Below are 22,600 nucleotides of genomic sequence, written 5' to 3' on the forward strand. Positions count from 1 at the left end.
TGTTCTCTCAGTGATCACCAATGACTTCTGAAATGCGACTAGTTAGATGAGACCATCAAATCCATCAAATAATAACTCTCACAAACACCTACCGGGCCTTGGCAGGAGGCAGAGCCATTGAGAGGTCGACACTCTGGATGACACGCATTGCACTCAGATCCGTCTGTGTATTCCCGCACAGACCTGCAACACAAGCACAGGGCGCGTGTAACGTAACATCCCGTAATGCAGTCCGGCATTCGTCGTATGCATTTATCTGAGGCACCTGACACGGTCATAAGGAGACACATTTTTAGAATGGGGGGCCCCAGCTGCAAATAACCTGATGAGCTGCTCAGGCTAACTTGTTCTCTGCACCACACTGAGCAAGACAACAATGTTTGGCATTCCTTGGCAACTTTCAGCGAAGTGTATGTGTGAAGATTGCAAAGATATGATAACAATAGTTGGAGGAGAATACCGCTGTCATGTTGCAGAGTGAAGCAGCGACAGTCCGGAACACAACCCCATAACCGAACCACAAACTGTCTTGTGAGTATGTGTATTAAACATACAACAAATGACAGGTTTTATCTCAGCGAGAAAGCACTCACTGTGGGATCATTTTTCACTGCACCTTTATGAAAGCAGCACAATCCTGGCTAGAAGCACAGAACAGGTAAAATGTCTTCTGTGCAGCATAACAAAGTTATAATGCCATAAATCCTTAAAGAAGAAGAAGAAAAAAAGGAAGGAAAAAAAATGTTCATTTTCTTGTATAACTTAAAAAAATAAAATTGAAATTAACACAAACAACATTTTCCTCAGTGATGACAGGTGTACCCAATACAGGTAAAAACTGGTGACTCTACAGGGATATTTTACTACTTACATCTTTTCTGTGTAAATACAGCCTGCAGCTCAGATGGAAATTCCCTCAATTTTTGTCATGACTGTCTCTAATGGCTTTTATGTTGCACCAAGCAGCACAAAACTTTACCTTTTTTTTTTTTTAACAGAATCTGGGTAGAAAAAACTACTTATTTTTGGCATTTTTAAAATAAAACATGCAGAATTCAGAGACTTTAATAAAAAAAATATATTGTATATATAATGTAAATAATTTTCCTGACCAAATGGTACATCACAGATGAGTAGTTCCAAGACCACTGAAAAGTTTGTCTTCCCAGGGTTCAGAGAGATAAATTCTCCAACCAAGCTTTAATCCAAAAAAATATTGCTTAGTTGTATGCGCTTGCAATGCAATCCAAGACACAGTTAATTGTCTAATCATCAAATTGACCATTAAACACAATTTTTAAATACATTTCCAGACTACTTAAACTTGGATACAACCATATTTTCAAGCACAGAAAACAATATTTTTGTTGAATCATGAAAGTGGGTGTCTTTAAACTGCAATTTATATGAAAAAAAAAAGTTTTTCAGTGTGGCATAATTTCATCATTTGGATATTTTCAGCTTTACATTCATGGACTGTCGGACACTGAACACTTGGATCGCTATTAAATTGCTGTGTCATCCTGAATATATGTCAGTTACAAGCACATCATATCAACCTCAGTTCAGTTATTGTTCAAAGAACCACAGTGTTATCACATGTATGTGGATAAGGGCACACTAAGTTAAAAGCCTACAGATTGATTTACTGTCGTGGCTGCTTTGACTGTGGATCCACTCATGCATCCATCTTCACATTCTTACTGTAGGAGAATGCCTGAATAGTTTTTCTGTTTTTTTTCTGAAGAACTGTTTTCTGGGTTTTACACACGGTAAAGTGTAATATTAAGAACATTATTAGGTGGCTTTTTATTGATTTAAAGTGGTCACACCCAGACAAACACACACACTTTCTTACCCCTGATAGATGTCACACTGCTCCACACACTCAGTGCCACGTTTGAAGGTTTTGCAGGACACACACTGGCTGGGCCCCGGACCCCAACAACCCCCTTCACACAGCGGGTGACAAACCTGCCCTTCTGCCTCTGAAAACACAGTAACAACAGAGCGTGAAGCACAATGGACATTTTTATGTCCTCAAACAGATAACAAGACTCACAATCACTGTGGTTAGTTTTATATGTCAGTTTATGAGCACTAAAACCGCAGAGGCTTAAGTTTAACTGACAAATATTTAAAAATCACAGTAATGCAAAAACAAAACAAAAAAAATAACTGCAGACAAGCACTTCTCATCAATTGCCAATACTTACGATGGAACAACATCTATTCATGCTGTTTATAATGCCTTTTATAAAACATTATTCTTTGCATGGTAACTACAGCAGCAATTTCATTCAATAAACATATATGAATCTTATATTTGATTGAGTAACTAGGCTATGATGTACAAAGTACAACCCAGTAACTTTAGTGCACCTTCTGCTCTGAATACATGACGTCTGTGTTCACCTACCACAGACTTGGGGGTCCTGGTTCTGCCTGACGATTCGGTGGGGTCCCTGGGTGGGATGGAGGAGAGCGTTCCAGGGCAGAGAAGTGGTGTAGCACAACTGAGAGTTGTTGTACATTAAGACCAAACCTCCACTGACGCTGCGTAGCGAACGCAACCCAAGAGAACGGATGTGTAGATTCTGGAGGGCCAGTGAAAACACGCCCCTAAGGAGACAGAGAGGTTGAGAGTAATCAGACAGTGGGTTCAGGTTATCAAGGGGGAAAAAATGTGAAAATGTAATCAAGAGAATTTAAATCGCCAATAAGGCTACAGAAAGAAAAAATAACATTGCATAAAGAAGAAAAGGAGCTTAAGTTGATGAAAAACAGCAAGACTAACTATTCCAAAGAACAGTAATGGATAATGTCAGATGTTATTGTCAAACAGTGCTAAATACATGGGATGGAAATCACAAACAATGTGATGCTAACGATACATTTCCCACAATATGGATAGCATTCCTATAAGGGATTCTGTGATACTCGATTCTCGCAGACAGTCATCTACAATACATCATAATAAAACCTTAAAACTATAAAAGGAAAAAAGAGGAATTGTGTAATATTTTTAATTAATTAGCTTTCTGATTTGCTTTGCTCTGCTGTCAACATTTTTTCCACTGTATATTTCTTCTTCTGCTAACCTAAGTTAGTTAATTTCCATTCAATTTACCTTTATTCATTTCATGAGTGCCACCACCAAGCATCAAGTCAAAGTTATGTATGAGAAGCTGTTTAGAGAGCCTGAATGTTTTAAAAATATTATTTGGCACCATTTTTTAAAGAACATATCACAAGATTAAGACACACAACATATTGCTTGGATATATTTACAATTTATCTCACCACTTCACATGAGCACATCTCACACTTGTCCCTGTGACCTATTTTCAGCTCGCTGCACTACAGACCGTCCCACAGACTCTGAAGGAGTGCTGGCTAATAAATAGCATTTATTACAGTGAAAGTGAACAAACAGCCTCAACTGAATCAGACACATGGTGGGGGAAAAAAGACAGAGCACAAAACACTGGGGGTAGATGGACATCAACACAGTGGCATGTGATGACGTACAGCACAGTAAGACACTGATATGACGAACAGAAGACGCACTTTTTTTTCTATAACTATAATTATATATAAATAGTTTGCATGCATGCTTACTTTTCGATGTTTTAGTAATTATTATATCATATGTTGTATGATTTCTTTCTAGTTGTCTGAATAATTTATTGATTTTCTACATGTGCTTACTCTCATCTGGAAAAAAAAAATGTGTTCAACAATCTTGTCGAATGTTTGTTTACCACTTTTCTGCAGGTTTATTGATAATAAAGCGGATAATAAAACCACAACATAAGGCAAGCTACGACAGTTTTAGCTGAAAATGTGCAGGGTTAACGTGCAGACAGACAGACAAGAGTAAGTACTGGTGAGCACACAGACATACAGACAGGCAGTCTGAAAGTCTTACTTGTAAAGCATCCTGCCTCTGATCACCTTCAGGTTCTCAAAAACACTAAGGTCAGTCCACTCTTCTGGCCAGGCATCGATGTACAAGTAACCTGCAAATTCAAGTCAGACACGGATACTATAAATACTTTGGCAGAGAAGACTTCTCTGCCATTAAATGGAAATGTAGACTGAATTGGGTAAACTGCACGTGAAAGAAAATGCATTTGTTTTTCTTTTTAATGGCAGAAGCTTACAGAAACAGTTCATCACCTGTAATCTCCTCCAGTTTCTTGAAGGCACTCAGCTGCTCAAGAGTCAGGCCTGATTTGTTGGTCACCGGGTCCCTGGACAGCAAAAGTCAATCTGATTATGATGCTTTTTGGCTTGAATAAAAATATTAATTTGAGTGTGATCTTTTCCTATTTAAACTTGGACGTAGCAAGAATTGCCTCCATCTTTGTACTACACTCGAGCCACTGAATTACAATAACTTTCAGTCTGTCAGGGAAACACTTTCCATAATACATTGTACTTACACCAAAGCTGTTGCATTGTGTTTGCCTGAACAGGTGATTCAGGTTAGCTCATATTTATTTTGTTCACACTTCACAATACAAAGGATATCATGCATGGCTATTGTGAACAGTTGGCACGAACTGCAGAAGATTATTTATCAAGATCTGGCATCACTACATGACACGTAGGCAGATCCAGCAGCTTTGTACTAAATGCCCACAGAGCACATGTGTGGAATAGTTTGACTCAACCTATACTCAGTATTGTATACAATTCACTCTTGACCGTCCAGGCGCTGTCAGCAAACATAGCTCTACAGCATTTGAAAAAGATTCTAATCAGAAGAGATTGTCGTTCTAGTAAGCACACAAATTTGACCACATTTTCTTCCTGAACATAAAGACTCCAATAAAGTAGAAACCATACAGTCTGTGTGTAAAGCACATCTAATGTGTTTGGCCTGGGTGGCAGCTCTTTGCTCAACTCGCACAAAGAAATGAGCACTAAAAGTTTCTGCTAAGTCAAATATTTGAGGCACTGAATAGGAGAGATGCGACACTGTGGCAGATTAGAATCTTGGGCATCAAGCTGCTCCTTGTGTCTCTGAAAGTGCACGACTGTCAGGTTTACATTGAGGTAATTATTTTATTTTATTAATTCGTGACATTTAGTTTGACCCGTATGTCTCTTACCTTGCAAAGCTCTGAGGGTGGAAGGCCAGACTACCAAAAATCTTCTTGCACTTGTTGAACTGCTCCACATTAGAAGATGTTACCATGGTGATGCCGTGGTTGTCCATGACACCGAGGTTGTCCATACCCAGACCGTAACACACTTCAACACAAATGAAAAAGGAAAATGACTACAGATTTTAACCAGTTTATCCTGAATCCAGATATTGAACTGAATTTATTAAAGATGCCCATTATACCACAAAAGGAAAGATCAAATCTCACATATAAATCAGGACATCTTCTGTGCTCTAAAAAACATTATGTAGTGTTTTGCATTGAACACTTGAAGGGATATGTTAATCGACAAACAGTTTCAACTTGGAGGAAAATGGGCAGTCTCAGCAGCATGAGTTTACTCAGCTCTAGAGATAAAGTAAAAAGAATGATATTTACAAATCAAAATGATGTACCTTAATCAATTAATAGGTCACTTAATTTACTAATTGTAGTTCATGAGACAAACTCGGATGAAAACAACAACTTCTGCAGAAACAGGTTGTGTCACTTTCCACCCTTGTCAGCACGCAATCCATCAGCACATCAGGATGGGCAGCTTAAACCATAACCATCTGTGCTCTATCACCGTGTCATGCACGTACAGAATTCTACAATTTCATTGAGCAGATTGCTTTTGTCCAAAGTGACGTACAACACAAGCAAGAATTCAGACATAAGGAAAAACCTTTAGTAAGTGCAAAAAGTGCAAAAAGTGCAAAAAGTGCAAAAAGTGCAAAAAGTGCGATTGGTCAAAGGTGTTGCCATCAAATTGCAGAAGAAGTGCCAACCACTCCCCCTCCTTTTTTTAAAATTTTCAATGCATAATTAAATTAAATCCAGAGCATTTCTTATGTAATGTTTGAGCTATATATTGTGAAACAGCTTTTAGGGCTGGACTTCACGATAGCTCCAGTATACAATGAGTGGCCACTTCATCAGGCACACCTCTTCTAATGCTGGGTAGGACACACTTTGTCGACAGAACGGGCAACTCTTCAAGAAACAGATGGAACAAGGTGCTGGATTCATGCCCGAAAGATTCTGGTCCTTGATGACATGATGGTAGTAAGTTGCATCAAATTTTCTGTCTGCAAATTCATGCTACTCTCCTGTTCCATCACAAGCCAAAGGTGCTTTACTGGATTCACATCTGACGACTGAGGAAACCGTGGACTACACTGAATTCATTGTCATGCTGGTGGGAAGATGCTCAAGAGGGCTGGTGATTATTCTGCTGGAAGTCGCCATAAGAATTTGGGTAAACTGTGTCATTAACAAAAGCACATGATCAGCATGCTGTGGCTTTTAAACAGTGTTCAGTTGGTGTTAAGAAGCACAAACCGTGCCAGGAAAACACTCCCAACACCATTACATCATCAGAACCAGCCTAAACTGTTGACACAAATCAAGATGATTTGTTTTTGTCATTTTGTTGACACAGAAGCGAAACTGAATGTGGTCCCATGCATTTTCTTCCACTTTTTGGGGGTTGGGTCATAGTGGCAGCCGGCTAAGCAGGTCATTCCAGACATCACTCGTGACAGCAAACCTTTCCAGTTCTTTCTGAGGACAACCAAGACGTTCCCAGGTCAAATGAGATATGTAATCCTTCCAGCGAGCTCTGGGTCTGCTCCAGTGTCTCCTACCAGTCTGATGTGCCAGGAAAACTTCCAAAGGAAGACACCAAGCAGGCTTCACAATCAGATCAGATGCCCAGACCAAGTCAGCTGGCTGTTATTGACATGAAGAGGCAAGAACTATAATCTGAATTTCCTCCGATGTATCACCCTATCTCTAAGGCTGAGCACAGCCACCCAACGGAAGAACGCCATTTTGGGTGCTTATATCCGTGATCTCATTCTTTCAGTCACTACTCAGAGCTCACAATCACAAGTAAGGGCTGAAACGTAGATGAACTGGTAAATCGAGAGCATTGCCTTCTGACTCAGCTTCCTCGACAGTTCGGTACATTGTCAGTATTACTCCTGAAGCTGATTCCATATGTTTGTCCATTTTTTTGCCAGTGGGGTCCCATATTAAGAGTCAGTTAGATTTTTGCCAGCTTGAACCCATCAGTTCTACTCTAATCTCTTCTGTTAACAAGTCACAGAACCCAAACTCACTTGACGTTTTTGTATTTGTCCTAAAGTCGCTTAGATGCCTTTGTTTCCTATTATGATGCCTTGCATTAACAGCAGCTAAACCTCTTGACGATGTCGACATATTATGCACAGAGATGCATTAATGAGGAGATGTACATGTGAACCTAATAAAGCCATGGCTGTAAACGATGTATTAAATCTAAATGCATACGTGTCAACACAGGCAAAACCACAGTCACGATCTCTCACCTTTGGGACAGTCTCCGTGACAGGTTTCACATTTCTGCGTCTCCAGTCCATCAGGATGGGTGATGATAACTTCCTGGTTGGCTCGTGGACAAACCAAAGTACAGGCCACTTCCATAGCCAGATAGTTATCTACAAAGAGGGAGACAGAGGATTCAAAGAGCGAATGTGCAGCAGGAAAAGCTACAATTAATTAAGCGTACTGAAATCTTTAAGTTTAAATCTTTACATCCACTGTCATGAAAGTGCCCTATAGAAAGATAGTTACGGTAATTACAAGCTGTTCTACTTCTCTTCAAAAGGATTTTTTTTAAAGTTCTTACATGGGCACGTCTTGACACAGGTGGCTCCAAAGGTGAACTTTTTGTTTGGGTTGGGTTTGGTCTGAAAGGTGACGGGGTCGTAGATGGTGGGGGGAGGACAGTCCCTTATACACACACCACTGTTGTTGAAGTGACGACACACCTGGAGAGAGGAGGAAACAAGTTAGTGTGTAGTCAGAAAAGACTGTCTGACAACATAATGAGTTGTCATTGTAAATAACAGACAACACAACAAATATGTGATAAACTCACCAGACAGTCTGAGTCTTTGGGTCCTGTGCATCCAGCGGCACACTGCATGTGACAGCAGTCGTTGGGAAGAGGACCTTTACATCGCTGACAGCCGGATGCACAATCAATCCGAGTCCCTTTAAACAAAAAGGTCGGCGGTCAACATTTTTAGCTACACTTCACCTGCTCCGGGTATTTTTCCAGTGAAAACCAAACAGCATCATTGTGCACATGATTTTAACTCACGAGTTTGGCAGTCCTGTGCAGTTTCTCCCCAGCAGCTTTTCCCACACTGAGGGGCACAATTTGGACCTGTGCCAGAAGAAGAAGAAACCCAGCAATGACAAGTAAGGATAACTGAACACTTACCCCTCAGTTATATAAGTTAACAAGAGGAAAAGAGACTGAGTCTACAGTCATGTTAGCAGATCTGTGGGTCTGTAAGGAAACTCTATGCTGCATCACAATTATCTTTAGATGGTCAAATGTATTCAACAATTTCTGTAATTTCCCAAAACCAACTTACAACCTTTATGCCTACTTTATGCAGTGATTTAAAGATATGAAGTGTTGATAATGTTAGCAGGTGTTGAACTTTTCTCTCACTTTTTTTGCTATGTTACACAACTATTTGTGGAACTTTTAGGTGCAGACAACCAAGTGCAACATGATCATTTCCTGTTTTCGCTATCAGTGTCACCTTTCAGTGAAGACTGTCTGAAAATGTACACCTTTTATGGCTCGGACTAAACGATGTCGTACGTACCACACTCTATAGGCTGCTTTTCATTCTGCCTTCAAGTCTGGAGCAACTTTGCCATCAGACAAGAGAAGGCAGAGTTTGGACAGCACAGCATTATCTAGTTAATTTATAAAAAAAACTACAAAACCAAAGGATAAATAAATACTATGATTAAAATTTGTGAATGTGGGGACTTTGCATGCATTAGGGAAACTAGGGGTGTTAAAACAAATGTTGGTTATTATGAGAGACTCAGTAAAATGATCTAGAGCGATGGATTGGCACCTTAGTTTTTCCTGCTAACTTGATGATATTATAATATTATTATTATTAAGATATTATTATGCAGTTAAACCTATAACCAAAAAGCAAATGTACAGTTTATTCGAAATGGATTAGCTTTGAAAGCATTGACATGATCACCACAGAATTTATCCAAGGGGTTAATTGCATGTTTGCAGCTAATTTCACTGCAATCCCGCCAATAGTTGTCAGCAATAATTAAATTCAGTTCTTCATTTCAAAGTAAAATGTAGAGAAATGCCAATGTGTTACCAAGACACTGGATTACAGGATGGTGCCACATTTATTGTAATGAAAGTTCCTAAATAACACAAATGGCTTAAAAGTTTACCAAGATTCACCCTTGAGCTATCTGGATTTCTTTCACACTTAAGCAGTTTCAGCTGTGCCCCAAAATATAGTGGCTGCTATTATTTTGTATTCTAGTTGATTCAGAGTCCACTGGGAGGACTTTTTGTTCTCTACTTGCACAGCAGTTCACCTTCTATGTACTCCACACATTCACACTACTGCCGTTAAAATGCAGTCACAGGACTTCCACCTACTTTGGGCTGCCCCTTAATGTCCACTAAAGGGTCTGTACGAGCCCTCATTAATTTCGGAAGACAATGTGCTTCACGTTTTTTTTGGTGATGAATGGAGCAGCTGTGGTGATCTGGCATCTACAACCAAAACGTAATGGGTAAACTTTTACTTGTATGTGGACAGTAAACTGTAGCATAGGTCAGTCCCTTCAATACACATTAGATAGTCTTACTTTGCAATATTTAACAAAAGAATTTCTTCTGGGATTGATGAAGTTTTATCTTATCTTGTAGTGTTTTTTTTCTGTCTGAAATGTTCAATCAATCAGCAGCTCACAGTTTGGGGCTCGAGATTGCAGTCGGAGCAGCTTGGCGTAGATGTTCTGCTCGTCCAAAGTGTCCCTCCAAATGATGTTCTGAGGGTCCGGGAAGCAAAGATGGGAGTTCCCCCAAAAATACACCCCACCAAACAGGATCTCTGCAGGAGATACAATACATGAGAGGACCTCAGCAATTTATGCTTAAAGTTTGTAACAGGTGCTAAAAAAAAGACGGGCACTAAATCCCTAGTATAATTTCTAAATCTTGTCATTTCATTGAAAAGCGTCGGAGTTTTAAAGATGGTAGATTATACTGATACAATTAATTTGGCTGAGATGGAAATCTCTAAGCTCTGCAGCTCTATTATCTGACCTGTAAGTTTACGGAGTCGGAGCGTCCTGAGCCCCTGGTTGGCCACAGTGTTATCCAGTACTGCCAGTGCGTAGCTGGAGTTGTACAGCTGGCTGCCTCTTATGATGCGGAGGTTGTCCAAAGGCACCAGGCTCACTGAAACATGGGCAACAAGTACATAACCCTGCACCTCCACGATCCCCTGGTGAGGAAGAGACGAGAAACAGATAAGTCTACAAAACAGTGAAGCTAGCCAAGCTAATTAACTTAATGAAATTTGTAGCATTACTAAAACTTTATATGTAATGAATATGCTTCATTAGTGTGAACACTTGGTATCCATTGTAACGATACCTGTAGGAAGGAGAGGTCAGGGTTTCCATGGAGGTGTGTAATCTCTAGGTTGCCGTGGACAACCTGGCATCCAGTGTAGAGCAGCCTCAGGGTCTCGTAGTGGTTTTCCAGGCTGGAGGGCAGGGCCAGCTTCATGTCTGTACCCAGGCAGACTGCAACACAGAAAACACCTTTCACTTAAAGGCATTAGAGGAGATTTAATTTCCTACGACTTTGAATGTAGCATGCGCACATACAACCTCTCCCTCACCCCCCTCTAACCTCCCCCCTCTTAACATTTACGAAGAAACGCCCCCCTCCAGAAACTTGCGTAGCACTCGTGAAGTTGTCTTTTACGGCTGGGTCCCCCTGGATCTTTATCTGCCATTATGTAAAAAAAGATCAGCAAAACAAGTCGCCAGCTAACTACGAAGCTACACCAAAGCAACACATACAGAAAATACGTAAGTCCAAGGCGTACGTAATCTACGTAACTAGGCCTGAGCCGGAAAGTTTTTGATTGACAGGAAAGGGAGCAAACCAAACGCCTCGGTCCGAGCGCATTGATTGGCTGATGTTTTTCAGGTCCTGTCATGTCCACAGTTATTTATTTTTTATTCTTTTAGAGACCATACATACAAGTCCACTAAAGGTCAGTATATTCATTTTATGTGAATCAGACAAATTAAACAAAAAAAAACATCCTCCATAATGCCTTTAATGCAAGTGCATATAGAATTTAACTTTTTTTACCGTCAACCAAACTCATTTTGAAAAAAAAAAAGCATCTGTTGACTAATTATTCAATTAGTAAAAAAGTCTAAATTCTCAGATTCCAGCTTCTTACATGTGAATATTGTTTCCTGGTTCTCTACTCCTCTATGACAAAAAATTGATTGTAGACAAGCAAGACCTTAGAGGACGTCATCTTGAAGCGAAACAATAGTCCTTATCATTCTCTGACATTTTATATTATATATACGAAACAAGTAATTGCTTAATCAAAAAAAATCAACAGATTAATCAACAGTGGAAATAAACATTTACTGCAGTCACAATTAACAATGATGAAAAGATTAAATGATAATAAAAATAATCAGCGGTGACGTTACTCAAACAAATATTAAAGTAACTTTTATAGTGACACAGTCCCTTTGTTGTGATGAACATTAAGTCTAGAACAGCTTGCCAATAAAACAAATACTGTAGGTGTAACCTGTGAAATATAACAATTTATAAGTAAAGTCTTCCAATAACACTTCTGTTGATTTTTTTTTTAAAACTTTCGAAACAATATTTTGTCTCACACTTAGTGTCCATTTGTTTCAAACCACTTTGGCAGATTTTTTAAAATGAGATGTGTAGAAAAGGTTTTTTTATTGACATATCACGATTACACGCTAAGATTCTGTTAATTTTTTAGACGCCACACAAACAGAGCGCAAGAGGTTCTTCCATTTTTTACAGTTTCTAGCCCTGATAAATGGTGTAAATTTTGCAATTTAAACAACAACATGCCTTTCAAACTCACTGGTGGGTTTGGGTTTTCAGAAAGTTGAAGTCAGAGGTAGAGCTGCAACAAGCAATTATTTTTCACTGCTGTTGATTAGCATCTTGTCCTGTCTTTTTTGGTCAACAACCCAAAGATATTCGGGGAAAAAAATGAAAATATTCACATTTAAGATGCTGGAATCGGAGAATTTTTTTTAACTTTTTGCTTCCCAAAAAACACTCAAACCAATCAAACAAGCAAAGAATTCATTTAAGTGTTGACTATTACTTCAGTAATTGCAGCTTCAGTCAAAGACAGAGGATCTTCTGTAGGCCTATAAATTCATCATAAATTTCCTATAAACACAGAGTGATGATGTACTCCACATAGTTTGACTGTAACTGTTTGCAAGCAGCCTTGAAATACAAACCCACATGCAGCGCCTCTGTCCGTCTCTCAGCCTATACGATATATTTTCCACTGGCAGCAGAAAGCACAGATTCCCCACAGTGGGTCACACACAGCATTACATTCAGGGTCATACAGCATTACAATTCACAGGGGCTTTTGCAGACACATAGCTCCCATGCCTTAGCAGGCAGTCACACAGTGGACAGTCCCTCCTCTTTGGAGGTTATAAATGACTTCCCCTGGCTTCCTTCCAACAGCCCTTCAATAGTCAACCCACTTCTCCTGATTAAAGCTCCCCAGCCCTGTTCTATCTCTGTCTCTCCTAGAAAAGACGGTTGGATGGACTCTGATACATTCTCGGAGGAAGAGGAAGTCCTGGCTGACGAGGCACAATTTCATGATACACTGAAGTTCAGCAAAGTGCAGGTGGTGTGTTCTTATCAAGTTCTTATCCTGACGATGCCACAGTGCTCAGCCGTTGACCCATATTGCAACTCAGTTAAAGAGTATCAGGCAATAAAGCATAAATACGGTCCCCATTAAAATCTGACAGCTTGCTACTGCAGCAAATGGGTCTATGATTAACAGTGCAGCTGCCAAAAATACACACCCAGCCGTTGCAGCTTGTGTCAAATAACAAATCAAATGACTAATCACTGCCTCTTTCAGTAATGCCATCGTGGAAAATATTGTTACATATCAAGCCAAGAAGGAAGCCGTGCTTTTATTCTCCAGAATTTTAATAATTTTCAATAAGACACAATACCGAAGCAGGAACAGGACTCCCTGGAAGTCGCACAAATTGCACACACATCTCCAGATCAGGGGATTAGGTAAATGTGCCGTAACAGAAAGCACAACGGAGCACTTTTACCATTTTGAAAAAGTGTGCGCAAAGCCCGTTCACAGCTTCCTCTCCTTTTATTCCCTCATTGTTTGCTCTCCAAAAGTCTCTCAGCAACGCCTGTGTGAGCGTGGCCTTGTGAGGAGCTGCCCACCCCTCCATCCCCACAGCCCAAAATACTCCCTCTTTTATCACTCTCTTTGCTCTCTCTGCCCACTGTCATGTCACTATCCCCGCCTTCTACTTTCAAATTCACCCATTACATCTGTTTTAGGTTGAGAGTCAAGTTATCTAAAAATCTTCCTCTCTCCGTTCATTTCTTCCAAGTAAATACTCTCAAATCCTGCGAGTTGCCGTCCAACTGTTTCTGGCCTCTGTAAAGTGTCATTTCACAGAAATGTGCGTCGTTGCATATCTAAAAGATGACACGCTTGTGTGTATTTCACCAGTTGAAGGCTCTGGGGTGGGCAGCAGACACTGTTGCTGGAGGTCCAGATCTTGTTCAAAGACAAGTCGCTAACCTGTGACCTTCCAGCTCACAGGACGAACACTGTGTCTGACAGATCGGCAATAAAACACTAATGACTGCCACTGACACCCAAACACACACACTTAAACACATTAGTGCTGGTTCCTGCACAGCATCTAATGGTAACTTGGCAATGGAAACTTCCACAGCTCAGGTGTTTAAACGATTAACAACACCAAGAAGGAGGGTGTATTTTTACCCTCCTGCCTGTTCTCCACATTTTGATTCTTCTGGTGTGGAAGCTTTTGATATTTCAGTTTATTTATCTTCCGTGTGGATTCATTGTTCTGACTTAAATACGGAGACAAAACAGGAACTTGATTCAGACTGCACAATATACATTTTGCCATTTCAGTCTACATAAAAAACACAAGGCTTTTATGTATTTGAAGCAAGGCAACTGTAGAAATAGGTTTTGTGTGAAATCTTTTTAGAGCATAACAACCAAGTAGCATATGAAATTAAGTTTAAACCATCCTTAATCCTTCAGTATAGTCGACACAAAGTACTTGTCATAGCAACTCCTCATTCCCCCCAATAAGAGTCTAACTAATACTGAAGAATTAGGGAAAACGGAGTTAAAATGGATCTGATATTGATATATCAGCCAATGTCATTATATATGTACACACCTCCTTATGTAAGAGTAATACTGAAAAGGAAAAATTATGGGATCCTTGTTTTAGTCGGCAAATTACTGTGCAGACACCGCTCGACTCTGCACCAACTGTTCAGCTCTGCTACATGTGCTGCAGATAGCAGTCAGAGTGTTGAAAACAATGGAGTCTGAGCGGCTCTGCTGGACAAATATTGTGACGACACTGTTTCTAAGTTACCCCAAGTTTCTAATTCTGCTTTATGTTCTGTACAAAAGCTTGGATGTTGGCACATACTGGACAACATATATGCCGATACGGATATTTTGAAAGGCCAGTATCGACCGGTAACACTGTCAAATTAATGCATTAGTCAGATTGTACCTTTCTATACATCTCCAAAAACAAATGGGGGATATGTACGTCAATTATAGCAAAAAAAAACAAAACAAATTTGTCTAAATGTAAATAAAAGAGTTTAGCGTTGTGGTCCAATGACAATTTGCTCAGCTGACTACCAAATTCAATTTTAGCTTTTGTTTTTCAGATCATCCATAGTTTTTTGGTTCTGTGTAATTTCATTTATTTAAAAAATTCACCACTTTGACACTGATGTAGCCCCCTCTCTCTATGTGTAGTCACTCTGTGGTCTCAGTGTCCCACCCACAACACTGTTTGATTGGGTACATGCCATGAGTTATAGTAAATTACATTGCAGGGTAAATACTGAAAAGCTTGGTTTAACTGAACCTGGTTTAACTGTAAAGCATACATACATAGAGGAAGGTGTTTAAATGAAATTTTAGTTAGAGATGATGCGTTTCTAAATTTTCAAGCAAAGACCTAAATTTTTAATGCAAATATATGTACACAAAAAGTGGCAGATGTTAGTGTGTAAGAAAGACAAAGGTGACGTTTGGAGAGAACAGGAAACCCTGCATACTTTCTCACCTTTGCACACCTGGACAATCACTATGTGACGTGGGCGTGACGGCTGCATTCTGCTGAAGTTGTAAGATTGTCAGAACACCCAAACATGACACCGGAAAAGTATGGGATCATCCAACAGGCCCTCGTGTTGGAACATATTCATGCCAGTAAGTTCTCTAAGCTAACAATCCAACATTCACATCTGCGGAAAGGCACCAGATGTGGGAAAGTGTGAAAGTAAAACGAGGCTTGAATTTGTCCTTTACTTCTTGAGTGTATCACTACCAAAACCCTCAGAGGAAAGTTTGCCTCAAGATATGCAAGAGATGTGATTTGAACTACTTCTGTTTGTGCTTCTACATTTTTCTCACTTCACATTTTTTAATGCTACCTGTAATAGAAACTTGTTTACCAATATTGACATTACCAAAAAAAAGTTAGCATGCATCATACAATATATTTGTAAAGTCAGCTGAAGAAAAGCAAATGAACAGAAAGTCGATCGTCCAGTCTCTGTTGCAACACACTTTATGATGCATTCCAGTTAAAGACAGGGAGCTCCTACCTGCTCTGGCTGGGGAGGAGCACCAAGTAAAGGACTGATATCTACAGATTTCCTGCTTGTGCTCATTTCTTCGGTAAATATACACAATCAATGTAAAATACCTCACAGATGGAAACAGGGACTTAAATATCTCAGGTGTCTGAATCTTGAAATGCAACTGAATTGTTTTCATTATTAATCAACAAGTAAATCTTCAATTGTTTTGATGTAAACAACGCCAACTTTTTGAGAGTTCAGGTTTTAATCTTAGAATGATCACAACTATGCAAAACCTGAGGATATTATATATATAAGTACTAAAACATCACAGACAGGAAGCTGTTTATACCATTAATTTAGTCATCTGAAATTATTAGCAGCACATTTGACATTAACTGACTAAATATTGACTTGTTGTTGGTAAAATGGACATGCTCTAATCTCTTTATTTGCAAAAAATTTAACTTTATCAATAGTACAAAACAGTCTGACCTTTTTCCATGTAGTGGATTATATCATGTAAGAATTAACAATAACTGATTTAGTCCTAAATTGGCTTTAAGGCAGGATGTGACGACTGTAAGCAGCCTGTTCTGGCTGTGTTGTACCAATAGGCTGCTTGAGACAAACTGAAAGCCAGCTTGAAGCCACACCTGTGTGTGGCGGTGAGCCAGTTAGCACAGGGAGTGTGCATGTGTGTTTACCAGAGTGTGTACGGTAAGTGACACAAACACGATGCTACTGCAGGAGTAGGACTGAATCACGGTGGAAGAGCCTGCTGTGTGACACACCAGAACAATCAACGAGATCCTCCAGCCTCCGCTCTCCTCTAATGGGTGAGATCCCTGCAAAGCTCAACGCAAACAGAACAAGCTGATCCAGCAGGACTTTCTCTGTCGGTGTCTTAACCCTTCAGATTTAACATGTCAGTCCCGATTCTACTGCAGGCCTAATCCTAGCAAACATGTCTTGCATAAACTTCACATTTCTCCCAACCTCCCTGAACACATTCTTTCTTCTTCGTCACTTTACGGCCGAGGAGAGGAAGAAAAAACAGGTATTGCTCAACAGACAAGCAGAACAGGATCTGTACTGTACTGAAGCCATGAACTCCTCGCTCATTCATGCTGTCGTGGACAGACTGCAATCACATAAACACAGACATGCAGCAATGGAGCATCACAAAATCTCTCACATTCTGTACAACTTGTTTAGCACAGTTTGAAAGCAACTGCAGCTGGATTTAAAAGGACTATACACAGAGAGTGCAGGAAAAAGAGTGTGAATTAGGGCACTGAAATACGATGAATAATAAGAGACTACTTTCTAAAAACAGATATTCATTAATGTGTTAATAGGCTCCTGCCGGTTTGCACAGCGTTCAGTCATCACACTGATTTATGCTATGATATGAAGTCATGTTTTACCTCTGGGGAAAAAACTGAGATTCACCAAATTTTTATTGGAATTAATTTCATTATTTTAGCATCAACACATATCTTGATATGGAGCATGGAATTGCTGGTTTTTTAACTAATACAATAACAGTATTAGTTACACGGCACTTTCCTTAACAAGTTAAAATAGACTTACTAGTGACAAAAACTACTAATAATATTAATAAAAATGAGTGACAAAAATGAACTAGGAGGGGCCTTGCAGGGTTTTCTCAGGGCAAGTATCGGTACAGAGTATTAGTATTTAAGCAGCCTAATAGCAGATATTTGGAAGTGATATACAAAAGATTTCCAGGAAAAAATTTTAATCTTAGTGTCAAAATCTTGAATAACATAAACTCGAACACAAAACTGGTTGGCATGCGATTGTTGAATTTTTGTTCTACAAATGTTAAGCTCGTAGAAAAGCCGTTATGCAACAGTGTTGATTGTTATTTTGCTGGTGCTTTTATTGGTTACCAATCAGATCATGATGTAGGCTGGACATTGTCTCTGGCAACATCGGGAATTACTTTTTAAAAAATAAAAATGCCTATAATCTGAAAAGTGCAGAATATCAGATCTGTTAATTGGCTGATCTCCTTCAACTGTGTGGCGATGGAAAGTATGATAAGGATCACTTTCAAATGATACTTCCCATTCTGCTGCAGGGCTACAATTAGAGATTCTAATTTGCATTTTAAATCCTTTTTGTATACAACAGAACAATCTATAAGAATAACTCATTTTCAGCTAATGGATGTAAAGTTACTGAGAAATTATTATCAGTTTTTACAGTATTTATGGCTGTGGTTTGTCAAACAGGGAGCATGGATATGGTATTGTTATTATTTACAACGTATGAATTACAATAAAATAGAAATACGTATAAATAAGCCAATCGACAACTAAAACTATAGTTGGTGCCATTCTATTTGTTTGACCATGACATCATTTTGCTAATACAATAAAGGATAATGCTGAAGGAAGTGAAGGTAGCAGCTCCACTCAATACGACTATTAGTTAATCATTTTAAACCCTTAGGCCACAAAGACGGCCATTAAATAATCGCTTAATTTCTGTTTCTTAATAATTATCCAATTTTAACTACCATAAAACATAACATTGACAAAGTCTGCATCAAGTTTTTTGTAGAAACTTGGTTTGTGCAGGAGATGAACACTGAAAATCAACACAACCAGTGCAGCAAGAATGAATCTTTTACTTGATTAGTAACTGAACATTAAAGTAATCAATGACTATTTTGAAAACTGGTGAATCAGTTCCAGCACATTTTTTAAGAAAACAAGTCAAAATAGTCGTAATTCAGCTTCTTTAAAGTGTTTATTCCTCCATGGCAGTCAGTTTTTTTATTGAGTTATGGACAAAATGTGTTTGAATTTACGGGACTACAGCAGATCCGTTAGCTAGAGCTGTAAAAAATAATCGATTAGTTTTCAACAGTTAAATGAATCACCAATTCATTGCTTTGAATAAAGAAAAAAGAAAAAAATCTTATTCCACCTTCTTGAGTTTCAATATTTTCTGCTTTTGTTCCTCTTCTGTGATGGTAAATTGAATACTTTTGGGTGAATACTCGTCTACATTTTACCATTTTTTCACAACAACAACAAAGTAATTAGCAATGAAAGTCATCATTAGTTTCAGCCCTAAATGCAACTTTATTGAGGAACATGCTCATCCCAAACACAGACTACAGATTTGTATCTACATTCTGTAAATGCAGGCTGAAAGTGTATGACTCAAACTTAAAGAAAGTATAGAAGAAGGTGCTGGAAGCTTTCTCTGAGGATGGAAATGAGGTCTGCTGGTGGTCTCTCCCTCAGCTCCCAGTGAGTTAGATCAGTAACACACAGTCTAGACTGGTGAGTCACGACCGGCTGAGTTAACCTGCCAATGAGGCCGATTCCGTCCGACTTAATCACTACACAGTGGGTCTCGCTCAATAGGTGCACTGGAGTGTGACGAGGACATGAACCCTCGCAGCTAAAGCCATCGAAGACACACACACAGCGGACGCCACAGAGTGTGTGTGTGTGTGTAGCCAAAAACACTGACATCACAATGCCTATTAACTGAAAGTAAGACTGTTGAGCTTTATCTACTTGCATTGCTTAACTCTGAGTGCTGATGCTTCAGAGATCGACACAGTGGAGTAAAGTGCACCAACCAGTTCCCACAAACAATGCAGTCCTATTTGGCAATCACCTCACCTGTGACTATTGGCTTTGTTTGTGTTTGTGTGTGTGTAGTCGTAGTGGCATCGGCGGGGGCAGCTAATAAAACGGAGACAATAGTTTGGACTCATATTCTAGTAGTGGAGCAACAGTAAGGACGACATGAATGAAATATTTCGACGGAAAAATTTCCTCAAAAGCTAAATCGTGGTGATGTCTTGTATATTTATTGCCAGGTGCAGGCGTTCTTTGTCAGCAGGGCAAGTTGATAAAAACTGACAAACGCACGTCAATAAAGTCTGTATTGTGGCAGAAACTCTCAGTTATTGATGTCAGTACTGTTGTCCATTAGCCTGGTCCACTCTGTGGCTTTTAAAATCAGCTGAGCGACTTATTGACATTTTTGATGCCACCTAAAATAGATCTATATCTGTACAGAAGCCCATATACAACTACTACTATGTACTAATGCTGCATCAAATGATTATTTCTTTGTTAATAGACTGAAAGTATGGCTGAGAAAAACTCATAAAAGCCAAAGTATTGACATAAACATGCTTTGTTTTCTTTTATCTAAGCAAAAATTCAAAAGCCAGGTATGTGCATCATTTTACTGTGATGTATGAATAGGAAATGCAGCAAATCCTCACATTTGAAAGTGCTGTAATGACCAAATGATGGGGATTTTCACTTGAGAATGATTTTAACAACTTCATTAATCAATAAAATTTCTCTATTTGAAATAGACCAATTTTTAGCTGTAAAATGAACTGAAGAAAACAGTAATAATAAATAGATCTATATCTTTAAAGAGAGCCGTACACAACTACCAATATGTCCTAATGTTGCATCTAATCAATACTTTTTTTCAATTAACAGACCATATGTAAACCTCTATATAAATATAGGCAAAGTAATGACTTAAATATGCTTTTTGTTTATCTCTGCAAATTCAGAATTCTTGTCTTATCTGACCAAAAATTCAAAAGCCAGATATATTCATTATTTTATTGCAATGTAAGAGTAGAAAATGTTGCAAAACTTTGCATTTAAGAGGCTGTAATGATCAACTGCTGGCATTTTTTTTGCCTTCAATAATCATTTAAAATTGTATTACTTAAAACGGACCAATTGTTTATGCTCTAAAATAAATGGAAGAAAATAGAAACTAGTGTTTAAAAGGAGGAAAACGCAACTTTCTTTGTAAAAGAACAGATCAAGCATGTAATAAATGAGCTCAATCAAGACTTTTAAGACTTTTAAAGCAAAAAAAAACAGTGAAAATATCCTGATTTGTGTCTTGCAAATCTGCACTTGTTTGGACTTTCAGTTAGCTCTTGTTTTGCTGGCATGTAGTCAAACTCCAAGTGTGACAAGTGGCCCTCTATCAGACAATGTCCTCTTTGGAGCCAGAAGTGCATAATTGACATCGTCATGATCCCGGGCAACACAATGCACCGCCTGTTGTTGTTGTTGGTTTGTTTTTGTTTACAGCAAAACCAGCAGAAACCTGCAAACGCACCAGTCAGTTGTGTCTCAGTCCCTCAAGCTGCAAAGCAGGTTCTCATATTTCTTTACCTGTTGCAGTGTAACAAGCAGCAGTGTGTGTTTGTGCAACGCTGCTACGTGGGAGTTTTCGGTCCAAACAGCAAATCTGGTGTGAGGCTCTCAGTGACAGGTGTGATTTTTCTCCTTATCAGCGCTTCATAAATCCCACAAGCCTCAGCAGGGACTGAGAGGACGCAGAGTCACGGAGGAATGTGCTCCTGAACCGCCTATATTTACATAAATATATCCAACAGAGTGAGCTGCTATTTCACTAACAAGTAGAGTGTCCATTTTTGGAGTGTTCTAGTCGGGGAAAGCTGTAAAAGTTACCCACCTTCTCTTCCCAACGCGCCCGTCACTCCGAGCAGCACGGCCCCGACAAACAGCAAACTTCTCGCCGCCTCCATCTGCTGAGACCCGGCGCCTCTAGTCCATACTCCAAACTTTGGTGTATTTTACGGTTTCCTGCGAGGAATTGTCGCTGTTCTCACTTCTCTCTCCCTCCTCGGGTTAGTTTTTCTCTCTTTTTTGGCACCGTGTGTGGTTGTTGTTCGTATCCCAATCTCAGCAACTTCCTCCCGTGAATTCCTTCTGCCCGTTGGTAGTAAAAGCGTGACAGCGCGCAGGAGCAGCAGAGGCGCGCTCCCGTGGAGGCCTGAGCGGGGAGTGGCAGGTTGAGTCAGCCCGCCCTCCCTGCACCCTGCCCGGCCACACTTGTCCTGATTGATACCCCCCTACCGGAGAGAAGATACCCCTCTGACTATTACTGATGGTCAGTTTTCATTTCAGGTGTTTTCTTGAATTTTATATGGGTCTAAGAAAGCTAAAGGAAATGAGCATGGGGCATGTTGATGTAACATTTCAACAGTAAAAATCTGTTTTTTGTTGTAAAAAAAAATATATATGCTAGAACTTCTGTCCATAGCCAAGTCATAATTTATTTTTTAAAAAAGAAAAAAGAATAAAACGTGTTTTTTGTTGCTCCTTACCTACTAATTACCTGTCATGTTTTTTTTTTACTTTAAGGTTGAGAGGGTCACGTTTGATGTGTAGTAAGGAGGAAACATTATTATTAGTTCTTTTGCAGACATTCTTCTCTAAAACTGTCATATGTTAAAATGTACATAATGAAACACTCAACATGGCAGAAAAATACTGACTTTCCTAAACAGATCAGTTTTATGAACAGTAAAAATTTTTGATAAACTAAATGTGATTATTTTTTAGGGCTTGGAAACATGAATATTTATACTTTTGTTTAAAAAATAAACAAACACACATATTAAGACGCAGGCTCATCATATAGTAGGCCTAACAACACTGCTGGGAGACCTTTGCTCCACGTTATCAATCAATCAATCAATCAATCAAACTTTATTTGTATAGCACTTTTCATACAAAATTTGTAGCACAAAGTGCTTTACATAGAAATAAAA

At 39.2% G+C, this 22,600-nt stretch overlaps 1 protein-coding gene across 2 annotated transcripts in view; it reads right to left on the reverse strand.

The window, feature by feature from the left end:
• erbb2 (erb-b2 receptor tyrosine kinase 2) overlaps window positions 1–21,814 on the reverse strand; it is a 32,691-nt gene extending 10,877 nt beyond the window's left edge. For both annotated transcript variants that reach the window (XM_022200424.2, XM_022200423.2), the window contains exons 1-14: window positions 21,499–21,814; window positions 10,657–10,808; window positions 10,324–10,504; window positions 9,968–10,108; window positions 8,308–8,373; window positions 8,083–8,198; window positions 7,831–7,972; window positions 7,511–7,639; window positions 5,121–5,262; window positions 4,183–4,256; window positions 3,932–4,022; window positions 2,420–2,622; window positions 1,859–1,988; window positions 93–183 (exon numbers count right to left, since the gene is read on the reverse strand). In XM_022200424.2, the coding sequence (XP_022056116.1) occupies window positions 93–183; window positions 1,859–1,988; window positions 2,420–2,622; window positions 3,932–4,022; window positions 4,183–4,256; window positions 5,121–5,262; window positions 7,511–7,639; window positions 7,831–7,972; window positions 8,083–8,198; window positions 8,308–8,373; window positions 9,968–10,108; window positions 10,324–10,504; window positions 10,657–10,808; window positions 21,499–21,571 (1,731 nt within the window). In that variant the 5' untranslated portion in view covers window positions 21,572–21,814. The remainder of the gene's footprint in view (window positions 1–92; window positions 184–1,858; window positions 1,989–2,419; window positions 2,623–3,931; window positions 4,023–4,182; window positions 4,257–5,120; window positions 5,263–7,510; window positions 7,640–7,830; window positions 7,973–8,082; window positions 8,199–8,307; window positions 8,374–9,967; window positions 10,109–10,323; window positions 10,505–10,656; window positions 10,809–21,498) is intronic.
• Between the last annotated feature and the right edge of the window lie 786 nt (window positions 21,815–22,600).

Source organism: Acanthochromis polyacanthus, chromosome 19 (assembly GCF_021347895.1).
Source record: "Acanthochromis polyacanthus isolate Apoly-LR-REF ecotype Palm Island chromosome 19, KAUST_Apoly_ChrSc, whole genome shotgun sequence".
NCBI classification, from domain to species: domain Eukaryota; kingdom Metazoa; phylum Chordata; class Actinopteri; family Pomacentridae; genus Acanthochromis; species Acanthochromis polyacanthus.